The following is a 16,632-nucleotide window of genomic DNA, read 5'->3' as shown; positions in this document are numbered from 1 at the left end:
GTATGAGGACTGGCTTCTGGCTAATAAAATTTGACAAGCATAGCTAACCTTTTTTTCTCCACAGGTCAGCTGCTAGTGTTGCTCTAATCAAATGTGACGCCTATCACAGCACACACACCTGCCATTGAGGCCCTTAATGAAAATGTTCGACAGTAAATTAGGAAGAAAGCTCCTGGAGGCCACTGTTGAGGGCCTTGACAGGATGGGAGGGAGGGGAGGGTCTCAGATGGAAAACTATGCAAACACAGAGATCTGAGGCACACAGTTGACTTAAAAATTAAGGGCCTTTTTCCTTTTTTTTGAAGCCATGGTGATTTCATATGCAGACACCATTTAACATGAGCAAATTACCTAGCATCAGTGAAGTTTCAAATAAAAGACGAGAGAAATAAGACACGTAGTTCGCTTGACAGAAATCAAACGTGTTGTCACTGAAAAGGTTATGATTTAAAATTAGCTTGAAAGACAATCTTAAATTTAGGGTTAGAAGTTGGCGTCTTAGTTTGAAAGTTGTAGTTAGAAACACATGGCGAGTAAGCTTACACCTATGGTTTCTTATGCAGCGGCATCAAAGGACACTGGACCACACACTGCCTTGTTGCTAGGTTACACTGGGCTTCCTTTCAATAAATATAGTGTGCGGGTGGCTGCATGTACCTCTATTCCTGGCTGTGTGTATATCTATGTGAATGGAAAGCATAGGAGTTCAAGCCGCATTGGCTTGCTGTGTTGTGACAGATGTGCGTAATTTGTGAATGAGTGCCCTGGTGCAAGCCGCAGGTGGCAGACCCGGAGTGGAAATAGCAGTTAATGAGGGAGTGTGTCCGAATGTGCATGCATGATGTGAACAGGTTTGACCCTGGAACACGTCTGAGGTCTTCCAGCAGAGTCAGCTGTGGATAATTTTAGTTTACTCTTACCTGAATCTTACATTTTTTGAACAAAAAATTGCTCATCTTTTTTTCCCCTATTTTATCTAATAAATCAGAAGTGAATTGCACAATAATTATCAAATTTATTTATTTATTCATGTATTTATCTATAGAAAACAAAACCATAGTGGCGACCACTTACCCCAGGATACTAGAATCTTGGTTACTTGATACAGAACAAAACTATCAATTTTCAAATTATTCAATTCATGCTAATATTAAAACTATTAGATTTAACAAGAAATCTTATTACAGACTTTGGGAATATCAAGTTTGCCTTTATCCTTCTTGACATAGACAGAATAGAATGTTTTTTTCCTCATCCCATCATCTTTGGATGGGAAAGTTTTCATATGAACCAGAATTGAAGCCACAACCCAGAACATCATAGTGGTGTAGCATTTCTGGTGTACTCTCTTCTTTCATCTGTTTCGTCTCTGTCAAATTACAGTCAATATGCACGCTAGCTCTGCTAAACAAACTGGTTTTGTCAGTGGGATTAGAAGACCTCTTCACTGCCTGCTTGATGTTCTGTTATGCTTTTGCATTGTATTTCGAGTTTAACAATTGAAAATCAAAATACAAAGCTGGTTTAAGTGTTTTTATGGAAAACTAGCATGAAGACGTCGCATAAATGCTAACAAATGCAGTACGGCGACCCTCTCACAACATAATCTCAGTCCTTGCCTCTGGAGGCCCGCTCACATATGGAGTTAACAAGCCAAAGAAAGGCTTCTCATTCATCAAGCTTATACTAAAGACTATCTAATAGACATTACGAGCCCAACATTGGAAGGAGAGTGGACAAGTGACAGTAAGGGGTGTAAGAGGGGAACAGAGGAAGAGACTGGGGCAGGAGGTGAGGGAGAGGAAAGAGAAAACAGGCTGGCAATTAAGCACCACCACTAGTGGATCAGACCGAAAGTGGTCTAACAGATCTGTCAGGCTGCTAGACTGTGGCTAATTATCCCTTCTCCTCCTTTGTCTGCATCCTCTCCTCTGTCACTTCTTCCCTCTCAGGTTTACTCTGCATATCCACCCTGTTTGCTCTTTCTCTCCCTCAATTTTGGCTCTGCCTTCCACCTCCTCTTTCTCAACACTTTTCTCCTGCTGTTTCCTTCCTAGCTTTCCCTCCGTCTGTCACGCTCTCTATTCCCATCTGTCTCCATGCAAGGCCCAGCCTCTCTGTATCCGCTCTTTTTCTGGAAGAGATTGGGGCTTAGTTTTTCATTTGCAAGTCAATGGTAAATTCTCTCGGAGTTTAGTGTAAGTTATGGAAAGTTTAATACAGCCTGTATTATTTCAAATGAGCGATGATGAATTAGCATTAGAATCCCAGCTATATTTTCCATTCTTTTTCTCTCTCTCTCTGACAGAGACGGGGCTGTTAGACACAGACCAACAAACCACAATACAAAGGCAATAAAAAGTGAGAAAACCAACTAAATACTGAAATGCATCGGTATATGTTGACCCCTTGTATCCAGCATCTAGTTATCCCGATACGAAGCCATCACCATGCTCAGATCACAGGTCCAGCTTGCACCACTACAGCCATCCAAGGCTTGAACCTAGTTGCACCATTACACAACTGCAGCCATTAAAAAGCAAACACTTTAAGCAATGCTACCGAGTTGGATTCTTTAAAATGAATTTTGAAGGGAAATTCGACCCACACTTTCAAAATATTGAACATTTAAGAAATCCAGTGAGACATCATTAACAGAGAAAAAACAAGGAAACCAGGGAGTATTTTGTTGCCAAACACAATGTTTGTGACTGGTTTGTTCAGTCTCCTGACCTCATCCGAAGAACATGTACAGTGGATGCCTTGCAAACCACCTGCAGTTAAGCTCACATATATCTGCAGCAACTTTTGGATTGAAGACTGATAACTGCAAAGGAATTCCATTAAATCTCAATATATTACTTCCTTGTTTTACAAAGTTATTAATTTCATGAATATTATTTTATTTATATGAGGGCCATAATAATCTAATGTCACATTCATTATGCATCCATCCATTTACAGCACAGCACGCTGTCTTTCATCAAATGCCTATAAAGGACTCTGAATGTCTTTACAGCAAAATCTTGCATCACGAGAATGTTATTAAATCTGCAGGGAACATTGTGAACAAACAAGAATACAGCTGCTAGCCTGCGCATGGTGGCATGAAATCGAGAAAAACTATAAAGAGGGCCGACTAAAAGCAAGCTTCTTTTCAAGGATGTGCTCTGCTTCAGCTGAGGCCTGTAGATGTTTGTGTGTCGGCAGTCGTGTGAATTAGACGGATAGAACGAGGAAAGGCAGTTTCATGCACACACAGTTTGTAAGGAAAACTATTTTAGCACTCATTCAGATGCAATATAATGACAGAAGTCAAATGATTACAAACATAGGAGTGGAATGACTTGAATGCATGTTTTAAGTCTGTGCGTGTGTGCGCGTGTGTGCGCGTGTGTGCGTGTATCTGTCTGTTTAAGCACGGTAAGCATGCATTTGTGTCGAATGTATTTATCGACTCAGCAGACCGTGACTTTCTAACTGCAGAAAAAAAACCCTCCTGCTCATGAAGGTCAGGTCATGGTAGTGATCTTGTACACATTAACGCATATATTTGTGCATCTCCCTAATCCACAGAGGAAAATAAGCAAATATTTGCATGAATTTTAAAAGTATGGGTGAAGTGCTGTCTCACCTTTCTGCAGGTGGGGGTCTGGACTTGTTGACCTTGGCGTAGAGCCCCTCCAACTCTTCAGTGGAGCCTAGAGGCTGGTTTGGGCCCAACGTCGGTGGAAAGGAGGGCGCATCAGCGACGGATGATTTGGGTGAAGGCGGCTTGCGGAAATTGTTGATGCGGGCGTAGTTTGGGTCACTGTCATCGTCCTCAACGTCAGGGAGGGAAACTGGGTCAGGAGTTACGTGGCCCGAGTGGATTTCAGCGTACCGGGGATCATTACTGTTAGTAAGGATAAGACGACATATATAATATTATATAAGGTATTCAAACAAGAAAACAGCAGCTATTCTTTACCTAAAAATGTGCTTTATATTGCATTTGAATTGGCATGGATGAGGGCTCCTTCGCCATTACAGCTGTTGTTTTGCAATAGTTACCTGCTTGCTCTGTATTGGAATGATTTCCTATGATAGAATCAGTCATTCAATTCTTTACACTTTGCTGATGTTGTAAAACTTTGCAACACTATAATGTGTACAGCCAGATGTATTTATGTTGGAAATCACAGTGCACATGGCATCTTGGTCAGCGCACGGTGACCCGCACAAGTTCATTATATGCTCAACGTTGTGTACCAATGACTGATCCAGAATCATCCCATGAATGTGTCAACATATGTGGGAAGAAGGTAATTTGCCATTCTGTACTCCTACAGTGTCAAAATGAGGTTTAATGTGCGGTTGGTCCAACATATCGTGTCATGTTTTAAGTGCACATCAAGACCCAAGACGTCACTCAGGTTTGATTCCTACCCATATCTGTCAGGTATCCTGTCCAGCTCCTCTTCGCTCAAAGCCTCCATTTTGCTTTTTAATGCTTTTGCTGCATCTTTGCTCTTGTCTTCTTTCCTCTTACCAAACCTGGCAAACCCAAAATCGAGACGGATATGTTAGTACTTAAAAACATGACTCCTTCTCTAACAAAAGAATGATTTTATGACATGCTGTGATCTGATCCCAGGAATTTCTAGTTTAAAAACCTCTGATAATACTGCGGGTTGCCAAATGTGTTTTTAAGCATCTTCGACACTTTGATGTTCTAAGTTTTGCCCAGGAAGGAGAATTTGAATGAAGAGATGAAAGAGGTTATTGAGCACATAAAACCTGCAAACGACCGCACCCACCTGGCATGAGCCTTACAAATGTTCACAAACAAATATAAGACTTTCATCTGGAATAGTTAATTTCAAACTCTAATGGGACTTTGGCTGTAATTGCAGACAGAGTGATTAAATTGCATCGGTTAGTGAAGATTCAAAGCATAAACATACAGTATGTGTTCGGGTTTCAGTCGTCAGAATGGTATATGAAGCAGGAATATTTTAAACAGCCATTCTGTAAAATAGCCCATTCACCATAATCAGTTATGTTTTCAGATCAGCTTCGCTGGAACGACCAATGTCAATATGATTCCGCCTCACTTATTATCTCATTTTACAGGAAAAAATACACATCACTTTTTTTCCACTTCTAATGAAGCTCAACTTCACATTTGCAGGAAATTAACCAAGCCTTTTCCACTAAATATTTCATTTTCTTCCCTCTCTCATTCACATTATCTTTCATATCATGCCCACCACCACCTCCCTTCTGCTTCTTGCTTTTCTCTCACACATCTGCCAAACCACCACCGCCCCCGTTTTCCTGTGAGATCCTGCTGAGCCAATCTAATGTCTGTGTTTATCTCATTAACAGTGAAGCACTTCTCATTACTGCTATACGCAAAAACGTGGCTTGAATGGTAACCTGATGGCCTGGCCAGCAAGGAGCATAAGAACTGGAGAGAAAATGCGGCCAGGAAGCCCACGTACATCACATGGGAGCATCTTGCAAACCAATTAAAGGTGTTCTTCAGAAGTCTGTTGCCTATATGTATTAATGTAAAGGTAGGAGAATCATTTCATGACCTATTTTTGATGACAAACGCCTGATGTCCGATATTTGAGCTCACTATATGTTGATGTAAAAAAACACGACAAAACAAAAAATAGTCTGCATAAAAGGACGACAGCTCCTGCGCCTCAGCCGTCTACCAGTAAACCAACACCTTGTTTTGGTTGATTGGGCCATGTTATATGTGTCGACTGGTGTTCTCTAGTTTTGGTTTCCTTGTTTGGTTGTCCCTTTGTCCTGCTTCATCAAACACTGATGGCAATCATAAAAAAGCTGCAAAGTAGAATGCTCTCATCTGACACAAGTTCTAGCATTTTTTTGAGAGGCTGCAAAACTAGCAGAGGAGCATTATTCCCCTTCTGTTTTTTGCTATTTTATTTGCCTGAGTAGACCTTTCTCACTTAGCTGTGTGGGTGTATGCAGAATATTTAGGGTGGAAAAAAGACACAATATTCCAACCAGCCACCATCTAAAAAAATAACAAACAACTGCAGGTGTATTTTTGGCTTGTAAATACTGACTGAACAATTTTGTGAAAGTGTTCTCTCTACTGACTTGACAATACTGAAAACCTTGATGAAATCACATTCAGGATTTTTAAAGACCCATCTGAAAATTAACTTACTACCGGTAACCATAACTGATGAAGTTGTTTTGTTCCTTCTTGGCCCTTTTCTTTTTAGGAATTCTTTAAAATCAGACTGCTGAAAAAAAAAAAAAAAAACCAACACAAATTACCTCACCAACAACCAAGTCTACTAGAAAGGAAATTTCAGGACTATTACCTTAGTACAAATTAGCTGATATATCATTATGTGACACATAATATAAGATTTAAATAGCCACACACAAGCCCACACATGCAATCAACATGCCAAGAGGGCAAAGGTCGACAGTTGGGCCCATCATTAGATCTGCATTAATTGGGGTAGCCTCCTATTATCTATGAGAAAAAAAAAGGTTCTGGGGGTGTAGTGTGAGGATGCGACTCCCAATTAGACGGTTCCATATACCCCCCTCATCACCAGAAGTCATATTTTTTCCTCATAGCAGCTAGCCAGCTTTGCGTTAACATCTCATAGCTTTTCATTTTCATCTTTTCTTCTTTACCTGCACTTCGGCTTGGTTTATGAATTCAGTCTCCTCTAAAGACTGCTTCTGTTCTTTCACTCTGTCAGAAATCTGGCAGTTAATTTCCTGTTGGATCCCTGGCTGCCACCTGATGAAAACACGCACATGCACGTGAGCACATGCCACAGCAATGCAGTGCACACTAATGGGCTTAGATATAAACAAAGAGAGCAGCATAGAATCTAAAACACACCCACTGCTACAAGGACAGCTATATGTAATGTAAATAAAACCATGTGCATGACCAGACAAAAGTACACATGCACACACACACTCTCGTGGAATCGGACATCTCGTTAGCTTAGCATTATGTACCTACACATCCAATCTACCTTACTCTCATTAGGAGGAAGTAAGAAGTCTGGGCAAGTCAGCCAGCTCTAGTGTCCCATTTAATGCACTCCCTGCTGCCATATAGGATCGACCAAGAACCATTATTAGTGTGTCACTGTCATCATTACCCTGTGGCTTGTGCCATCTCTGTGGCATTACACTAGCAGGCCTGGGATCCTCAGAGGAGACACACTAGACATTTTGTTTTCATTAAACTCTGGCAATAAGAGTTTTTTTTTTTGTTGTTTTTTGCTATAGTGGAGTAAATCTGAAGATATTGTGTACATGGATCTTTATGTGATATCACACGATGATTAGCGATCATCTGTTTCTCGGAAGCAGGCGATGAGACTCTTCCTGTTTACATTATATCAGACTTATTGCACTCATTTACCCACAGACCGAGACAATTACCGTTAACAAGTCACATTGGAGATTTTTTTTGTGCAGAGCAGACCGCGTGAAACTCCACTGACTATAATTGCTGTGACCACCATTATGCTAATATCCTACAAAGCAAAGATGGAGAAAAGTGTGAGTGAGTGAGTAAGTGAGTGAGTGAGTGAGTGAGTGAGTGAGTGAGTGAGTGAGTGAGTGAGTGAGAGAGGGGGAGAGAGAGAGAGCGGCAGTCAGCTGTTGTCTAATGAGGCTCTATAAGTACCCTGGTGTTCACAGCTAGCGAGGAGTGTGGTGTTACCAAAGTGACCTGAGCAATTAGCTATCCAGTGAGGGCGGTAAAGGGCCAGACAGTCAAAGATCCCATCCCCTTACTAGAGAAAATTTACAATGTTACACATAAAAGCATAAAACTACATTGGACTTCTGTAACTGCAAAATAATCAACTCTCTCCATAACTGTAGCCGATTTCCGGCAGCACCTTTTTTTAATTCTGGTTCTTTATTAGAAAAATCTGTTTCCCCACATCAGGGCAATTCCTGCGAGAATGGACAGTGTGAGCCGGTTGTGTGAAGTTTGTTTAGTGCAGCTGGAATTCAATGGTTGGCAGGCAGTCGCCCGCATAATTAGCGATGTGAAAATGCTGTGTGCCACTATTGATGTGTGTCTTTGGGCGAGCATTTTTATCGGTGTGCAAATTGTGCATGCTAACAAGCCTGTCAGCCCCGGCAGAACACCTTGCCATATATTGTTTGAGGTGAAGTGCACACTTGCCGATGTCCAATGGAACGACACTGGAAACCATGAGGGAATCATCTCTCCAAGGAGGCTGCTCTGCCTCCAATTGCATCCAAACAGATACAAAGGGATAGGAGAAAACCAAGTAAGAAATTACAAAAATAACTAAATAAATAATGGGAAGACAATGAAATGAATAACAGAAATGGAACTGAACAATAACTTTATTTATCTAGAATTTTAAAGGCAAAAAGCTATCCATTAAAAAGACTGAATTAAAAAAAGCCTCAAAGATGAGGTGCCGTGGTGATTTTCTATAAAAGGAAAAATCATAACAATGAGATAAAAGACCATTATAAGACTAATTGAAGTCTCCTGAGTAAAATAATCAACCCCTTTTGCATTATCTGTCTAAAAAAGGAAAGTGTGACTGTTTTATAATTGACAAACACTTTCATCCAACAATTTACTTTTGTTAATATTGGATTTATGTATTTTACATGACATCCATGATGAATCGTGATTGATTAAAAACATATTGTACTGTTTGAACTTTGATATCAATAGACCCGTGGTCTCCTACAGGTTCAATCGTTAAGTAATGAAACAACCAAAACATATTGAACTAAAAAAAGTCACTATTTTGTCGCACGTGCACTCTACTCATCTGTAACATAACATAGTTTGGACATTTTCATGTGTAAGTATATTAGAATGCATGCTACTATATAGGTTATTTGTCATGGGAATTCTTCATCTACAACTAGAACATGGTTTCAGAGGTAACCTATCAACCTCCGACAATCCGCTAACCAATTAGCTCATTCCAAATGAATCTCTGAGTTAATTTTGGAGAAATTAATGAAATAAAAAAAAAAACAAAACAACAAACAAACTAATGAAAAAGAAAGCAAATGAACGTAAAGTGTGTCAAGCAGGCCATTCCATAGCTTGGAGTCCTGACTGCAAAGACTCTGTCAGCTATTCTGTTATGCTGGGACAAGAATTTCTGGCTTGAACACCTCTGGCTACATGACAAGGTTACAGAGAGTCAAACCGTGCGGAGCCTCAACAGGAATCAGTGGCATCTTAAAATTGTTGGAGATCTACTTGTTCTAAACTGCTGGGGACACCCGACAAATGACAGCCCACAAACATCTTTTCCTGTTTAAATTCTAGATCCTTACATGTAGAATGTTGCCTGAACTTTTCACACAGCAAACAGAGGGAGACTGACAACAGAAATAGTCTGTACATTTAGGTCAGGGGGAGTGGAGCGTAAAGGGTATCCAGGAGGTGGTGTAGGACCAAAACACTGCGCTTCCAGCCACCATGGTGTTTTGGTCTAAGCAATCAAATCAGAATTGTGCCATAACCAAACTCCTTGCGAGTCTCTTAAGATGATTCAGAATTTCAGCGATGACCTCAACCTACAGGGAGTTCTGTCACCTTGTTGTTTATCAAACTGAATTTTATTTTCATGTTTTGGTTGGCAAATCTCTCTGTTTCTGTGCCCCGCATACAGATCGGGACAGAAACAGACAAAGGCCATAACCAGAGAAATCAAACTCTGGACCCTGGATTCAGAGGGCATCCTGCAGGGCTGTTTTGTTTACAACCAACTGGGATATGTTCAAGACTGCAGCCACTCAGGAGGACTCTTCTCTCCGAGTATGTGACTGGGTACATAAGCACTTGTGTTGTCAACATTGTACCCACCAGTCAGGAAGTTCCCCAACCAGAAGCCTAGGCTGAACAGTCAGGTATGTCACATGCTGCGTGTTCGCTCTCATGCGTTTAGATCTGGCAATGAAACGGAGTACAAAGCTGCTAAGTTTGGACTGAAGGGGGCCATCAGAACAGCCAAGAGGCAGTACAGAGAGAAGCTGGATGGCTTGTACTCCATTACTGACCCTGAGTGGTTGTGGGAAAGCACATCACAGACTACAAGTCCACCACCAGCAACGGCACGATGGGAACTCCGATCCCCCCATCACTCCTCTCTCTCAAGAGTATCATGGGACCAGGTACTGCAAGCACTGAGATGGATCAACCCCCCGGCAAGGCAGCCGGACCAGACAACATCCCTCAGTGGGCCTGCAGAGCTTGTGCCAATGAGCTGGCTGATGTTCTCACCGCCATCTTCAACCTCTCCCTCAGCCAGAGCATTGTCCCAACCTGCTTCAAGAAAATAACCATTGTCCCCTTCCCCAAGAGTAGCCCACCCACCTGCCTGAAATCAGAACATTCAGAACAACATCCCGGAAACCCGAGGCCCCCTGCAATTTGGATACTGGGCCTACAAGTCCACCTCAGATGCCAAAGCTGCCACCCTCCACTACTCCCTCTCCCCCACATCAGGATGCGCTTCATAGAATACAGCTCCGCATTCAATACTGTCATACCTCACAAACTAGCAAACAAAATGTCCATCCTTGGCTTGCACCCCACCCTCTGTGACCGGCTCCTGGACTTCCTGACTGTCAGACCACAGTCTGTCAAGACAGGTAACAGGACCTCAGCCAGCATCATCCTTTACATCCTGTTAACCCACAGCTGTGTCACCTCCCATGAAGACAACATCCTCCTGATATTCTCAGAAGACACCGCAGTGATAGGACGCATCACTGGTAGAGATTATATGGCCTACAGGATGGAGGTGGCCAGTCTTGTGAATTGGTCTGAGAACAACAACCTCACCCTCAACACGCACAAGACCAAGGAGATGGTAGTGGGTGAACACGATGAAGGAGAGAAGACCTCATCAGCCAACGTTTCCTCCAAGGTCTTGAGGTTGAGAGGGTGAGCAGCTTCAAATACCTGGGTGTCCGCATAAGGGAGGACCTCACCTGGTCCCTCAACATCATGCAGACGGTCAGGGGGGCTCAACAGCACTTCCTGAGGAGGCTGAGGAGGTTTGGCATGTCGGCTAAGATCCTCAGCAACTTCCACACCTGCATCACTGTGTGGTACAGCAGCACCACTGCTCTGGACCGCAGGTGCCTGTCGCAAGTGGTTAAGACTGCAGAGAGGATCACCAGAACCGTACTGCCTTCTCTGCTGAGCATCAACCACCATAGAGGCCACAGGAGGACTGGCTCCATCGCCAGTGACCACGCCCACCCCCAACATGGACTGCTCACACTCCTACTCCTATCCCAGACTCTTAAAACAGCTGACACTCATTGTTCTTGCAATGTAAAGTCTACTGCCCGCTTAAATTGCACTCATCCTTGGACCTGCGCTTTGTGAGTTGCACACCAAGCTGCACTCAAATGTCTTATTGCAATTCCAATGTTCTATTGCACTGTTCATACTCATGTCTATAGTCATATCAATAATAATGTTTACACTCTTTCTATCAGCCCATATCCAAATCCACTGTGGACAGCAAAAGTAGGAATTTCACCATACACTGTACATGAGACAATAAATGCTTTGAATCCTGAATCTTGAACTGCTCTCGTAGTTTGCTCAAGCCAAATAACATTCATTCACTCACCCTGATCTGCTACGAATAAACAGGCAAAATGTTCCTGTTTTGCACAGTGAGTAAATCGCAGATAGCAAGGGGTTTGTGTGGCTCAGAGTGATTGGAACATCTACTTTCACGCATACTGAACCTCCCCTTAAAACCCAGATCATTTCTGGTTGGAAAATTATTTGTCAAAGCGACTGCACTTTAATATCCTCCAGCATCTGGCAGTTCATGAGGTCAAGTTTTCAGGATAGTTGTGTACTAGAGTGGAATAGTTACATGGCGAACAGCCTCCATGTAAAAGAGAAGCGTGCATACAAGTAAACTAACTAACACGTATACGGTAGTAGTTTTTTATTAAGTTTTTAATTACTCTTCTCCTGGTCAGCCCGTAGGAAAGAAACTGTTGTTTAAATAGTGATAGAGGGCTTTAAAACAAACAAACAAACAAACAAAAAAAAGAACATTCAGGTGATGATGGTCTCACAGACATTATGAAATCTTCCCCTGATGATGAAACCTTGACTGGACAAAGAATTTGGTTAGATGATCACAACCTCGTTCCATATCAGAACAGGACCTCTTGTTCTAGGAGGAAGGAGGAAGGAGGAGGTGAAAAAAGTGGCTGAATATCCCATTTGCTTTTTAAAATGAAAAGATGCATGGACAGTGAAAGAGGAGACACTTTGTGCGCGGCGGAGGAACGAGTGAGTGGGAAAGAAATTGAATTAGCAAGTTGTGAAAAAAAAAACAGAGCTGGTTAAATAGCCTACCCGTCTAATACTCAGAAGATGGTATGAAAAATGAAAAAAGAATTGCAGACAAAAAAAAGGAATAAAGAAGAGAGATGGATGGGTGAGCAAAAGCTCCTGTGAAAGTACAGCTCAGCTAGGGGAGAAATAAGGAGCTTAGGAAATATACTATATGGAAGCAATGCAACAAAATTCAGAGGCACAGGGAGAACAGTTAATCAGCCAAGCAGAAATGTTATCTCAGTAATTAGATTACTCTGTATGTATTTGGAGAGGAGCGCAGATATCTCAGAGGAGTCTGCGATATGGAAAGAAGGAAAGAAAGAAAGAGAGAGAGTCAAACTGAAGAGCCGTCTGAAAGAGAAATGAGAGACAAAGATTAACACTATAGAGGGTAGTGATGTAACACGTTGACTCCTTCTCCTGTGCCGGCAATGCACCGCCGCTTCACAGTGAGACGAGTCGGAAAATATGCCAGGCTCAAAATAGAGCGACGGTAAGAAATAAGCAACAAGCAGCCTGTAAATCGGTTCGGTTTCCGTGATGGAAATGAGGATCAGGCTACACGCGGACCGTCACCAAACAAAAAGGTCAACTTGGGGCATTGGAGGCCAGTCCTGACAGACAACGCCACCGGCCAATCCCAGCCCCCTCTACAAAAAAATCCACCTCTGCTGCAGTAACCAAGACTGCCAGCAGGTCCTAAGTTTTCCCCACAGGCATAATTAAATCTATTTATCTGACTTCATCTCCATATGCCCTGTGCCTCTTACCAGCCATTTGGCCCGAATCAGCCTCTATTAATGGCTGATATTCACAGTTACACCACCAAAAGGAGCAGTCTGAGGGATAACATCTGCAAGGAGGCTCCACCCAGAGCTAATCATAGTTAAAACGGCTTCAGTTAGGGTCTATTAATAATGCACGGGGGGAGAGGCGAGCAGGATATTCATCCGGCAGCTCTGCTTTCTATGGCTTCAGATTTTATATTCTTCAAACTAGGTTATATCATGGAAACAGGTTTGGAACCACAGAGCGCAAATTAGGGAATGGAAAGAGGGGGTGGGGAAAAAATATTATCACTAGTACTTCCAGATGTAATGTAATCTCAATAAAATGACATTTACGTGAAAAAAAAATCTCTATGGCGGGCCTAATGGTCTGCCTGTAGTCAACAGCACAGGTTGGAATTCTACCTTATTATTGGCAAGAGGAGAACAATTGTTTTATTTGTCTTATAAAGCCTTATCACCATAAGAGAAAAGACAGATGCAGGAAGACAGGTATGAATGTATAGCAGGTTGAGCTGAAAGCAAATATACAGAGAGCTTTTCTTAAATCAATACTGGGTCTCTCCCAAGATACTTTAGTCATAGAAAAAGAATTTGATTAAAGGGGGGTTGAGAAAAGAGAAGAAAAGGGGGTAGGAAAAGGAAGGGGCAGCAAAGGTGAGACATGAAGAAGAAAAAAGGGGACAAAGAATGGCAGGCAGGCAGAAGAGAAGGCACGGGGGGGATAAGAAGATTTGAAAAAAAGAGCAATTCCAAAAGGGGAGGAAAGAAAAGAGAATCAAAGAGAGAGACAGGTAAAAGATTACATCTAAAAAGAAACAACAGGAGAAAATGGTGTTCCTCAACAGAGTTGCTAGATTGCAGCACCTTCCAAGGGCTGTGGTTGAAATATGGGCTTCCTTTAATTGTTTACATCTGGCTATGTGGCATATTTCAGCAATTTCACACAAAAAAATCTGTCCCCCAAGGCAATTTGTCTTTTCTCTTTTCACTTCTGTCAGGGAAGGTATTAATATTTTATACATGTGCTGTGCGACACTGATCATTCTCATTCCCTGCTTTTGTGGTTGGCGGATATAGCAATTCTGTGTACATGTCAATGGAAAAAAAAAAGAAATAAGAATGAAGTAAGTTTGTGCATTTTACACATCAGAGTTGAAAACATTTCCCACAGGTTTCAACAAATCAAATTCATATTAAAGATTTTCAACTCAAAAGTCCGTGAAGATTTTGAGGGTAGGCTCCTCCAATTATAATAGAATAAAACAGAGGAAGAGCATTTTCTCACTCCATTGCTTTAGCCCTTTTATCGATGTATGTGGGTAGAATAAGCTTCACGATTAAGAAGTTAAGTTAAGAAAAGTCATGATTGATGCCTTGATGCTCTGAGGTCAACTCACTGGACTGCCCTGCAATGTGCCAAGCATCCCATCATGGGGATCTTCCACAGACACTCAGTAGCAGGGAATCCAAGCAGCAACGTTTATAGTCCCAGCGGGCCTCTACATGCACTGAACCACATTACCCCATATGTCAGAGGTGGGCCTTTTCTACCATCAAAAACATGTCAGGGAATGCCCACCTGTCTTCTCTTGATGGAAAATACAATATAATTCTCACCCTGAATTGATATATTTAACCCATGAATGAGAGTTGGGGACAGACTATGCAATGCACATTTTTTAGATGTTCCTTCCATCGTTATATGTTTCAAGGCCAAATTGCTACATGGTTCTGAGCAAGTAGCTAAAAACGTTCAATTCGATTGTTTTTTCTTGGGTTGAGGGTAAAAGCCTCGAAATCTGAGAAAATATAAATGAAATTATGCCCCATGGCAACCATGTAGCGATCCAAATACATATGTGTATTTTAAAATTCGGTATGCCAGTCCAGGATCAAGTGAGATTAAAAGTTGCAATAAGAAATGCTTGACATCCTCACCTAATGCTGTTGCTTTATTTACTGCTGAAAACAGTGATCACTCTGTGTGTGTGGGTTTTTTTTTTTTTTTTTTTTTTTAAATAATTTCCCATTGATAAAAGATGGGCAAAGGGCAAGGTCAACATGGTTCCAGATGAGAGTGATGTTTGCAGACTGGGAAAGGTTAAACTCTTGCCTCCTCTGCGCATTCCCAGACATGAAACACTTAACCTTCTCTGTCTAGGAGGCAGACATCAGCCTCTGAGTGTGTGTCAATGGGGGATATGTGAGAGGGCAAGGGACAACACAGGGGGGAGAGTGTGTGTGTGTGTGTGAGAGAGAGAGAGAGAGAGAGAGGGAGATTAGCAAACCTTAAATGACAGAGGAAGTCCATCCATTACTGTCGAAACACAAACGACTGAATAGGACACTCCCGTCATTGGAGGTGTAATCACTTCCTGGTGCCCTTTGCTATGAGCGTATGTTTATGTACCAGCATGTGAGCTCATATACTGATTGGTCGTGACTGCTTCCTGTGACCACATGAAACTACCTTTAATTGGTCGGTGAGTGATGGGTAGTTGCTTGTTGAAATGCTGCTAAGTTGTCTGGCCAATACAAATGTGTCTGTACTTCAACCATCCGTTCCTCCCGGTCAATTGTCATAACTCAATAAAAACTGATGGATCATGAAACTGATCAACACAAATGGAGGTCTCAGGTCGCTGTCTTATTTGATAATTACCCTTTGGGCAATAATTCCTGTTACAAATATGCGTATCATATTTCTCATTCAAATGAGTCACTGATGATACTAGAAGGAGATAAAAACGAAATTGCTCCATTCGTAAAATTAGATCTTTGTCATTTGAAAACTGTGACACATTTGAGAAGTGATTGCAAGGTCAGTATTACATTTCCAAGTGTTTATCTGAAGACTGCTCCTTACACAAAAGGAAATCTAAATCCACAATTACAACGTGATATAAGGATAACCTGATCTGGAGGGAAATTTTTGGCTACGGCAGATGATCAGTATTGATCAATTATTCCAGCCATTTTAAACCGCCATAAGATTCAACTCTTGAATTTCCACATTTCCCCATAACAGTGCTAATCTGTCGAAAGAAATGCTCATTCTCAGTGCATCGATTCAGGTGTGAACAAACTCTTATAAACCAGGTAACAAAACAAGTAGTGGTGTTGACGTGACTGTTCTGGGAATGGATGCAAGATATTGACTATTGAAAATATAGCAACGTCTGAAAAGTTGGCATGATAGTCCATACATATGAAGACTTTGAGAAATATACAGGTATTTAATGAGATGGTCTGGGAGGTGACACAAGCAAGTTGTTTGGAGAGCTTATGAACAAAGTAATTAATCCTTTAAATGGTTCAGTGAAGTTACTTCACAGTCATTTTACTGAGGAGTAAGTTAAGCTCTATCCCTCCCCTGTCTGCTGAGCAGTAAATAGGTGAGAACTCTGCGCCAAACTGGTTGATGGAGAGGAAGAAAGGCAG

The 16,632-nt window shown here is 41.8% G+C and overlaps 1 protein-coding gene across 3 annotated transcripts in view; it reads right to left on the bottom strand.

Moving 5' to 3' along the window:
- The window catches only part of pard3ba (par-3 family cell polarity regulator beta a), a 158,507-nt gene that overhangs the window by 39,754 nt on the left and 102,121 nt on the right, over positions 1–16,632 (bottom strand). For all 3 annotated transcript variants that reach the window (XM_086148140.1, XM_086148141.1, XM_086148142.1), the window contains 2 exons: positions 4,429–4,536; positions 3,635–3,895 (listed from right to left, as the gene is read on the bottom strand). In XM_086148140.1, coding sequence (XP_086004266.1) covers positions 3,635–3,895; positions 4,429–4,536 — 369 coding nt within the window. The remainder of the gene's footprint in view (positions 1–3,634; positions 3,896–4,428; positions 4,537–16,632) is intronic.

Source organism: Fistularia commersonii, chromosome 6, assembly GCF_037954325.1.
Source record: "Fistularia commersonii isolate RoL2024-O1a breed Wild chromosome 6, RoL_Fcom_v1.0, whole genome shotgun sequence".
Lineage (NCBI taxonomy): Eukaryota > Metazoa > Chordata > Actinopteri > Syngnathiformes > Fistulariidae > Fistularia > Fistularia commersonii.
The sequence above is the reverse complement of the archived record's forward strand: the minus strand, read 5'-3'. Positions and strand labels throughout refer to the sequence as shown.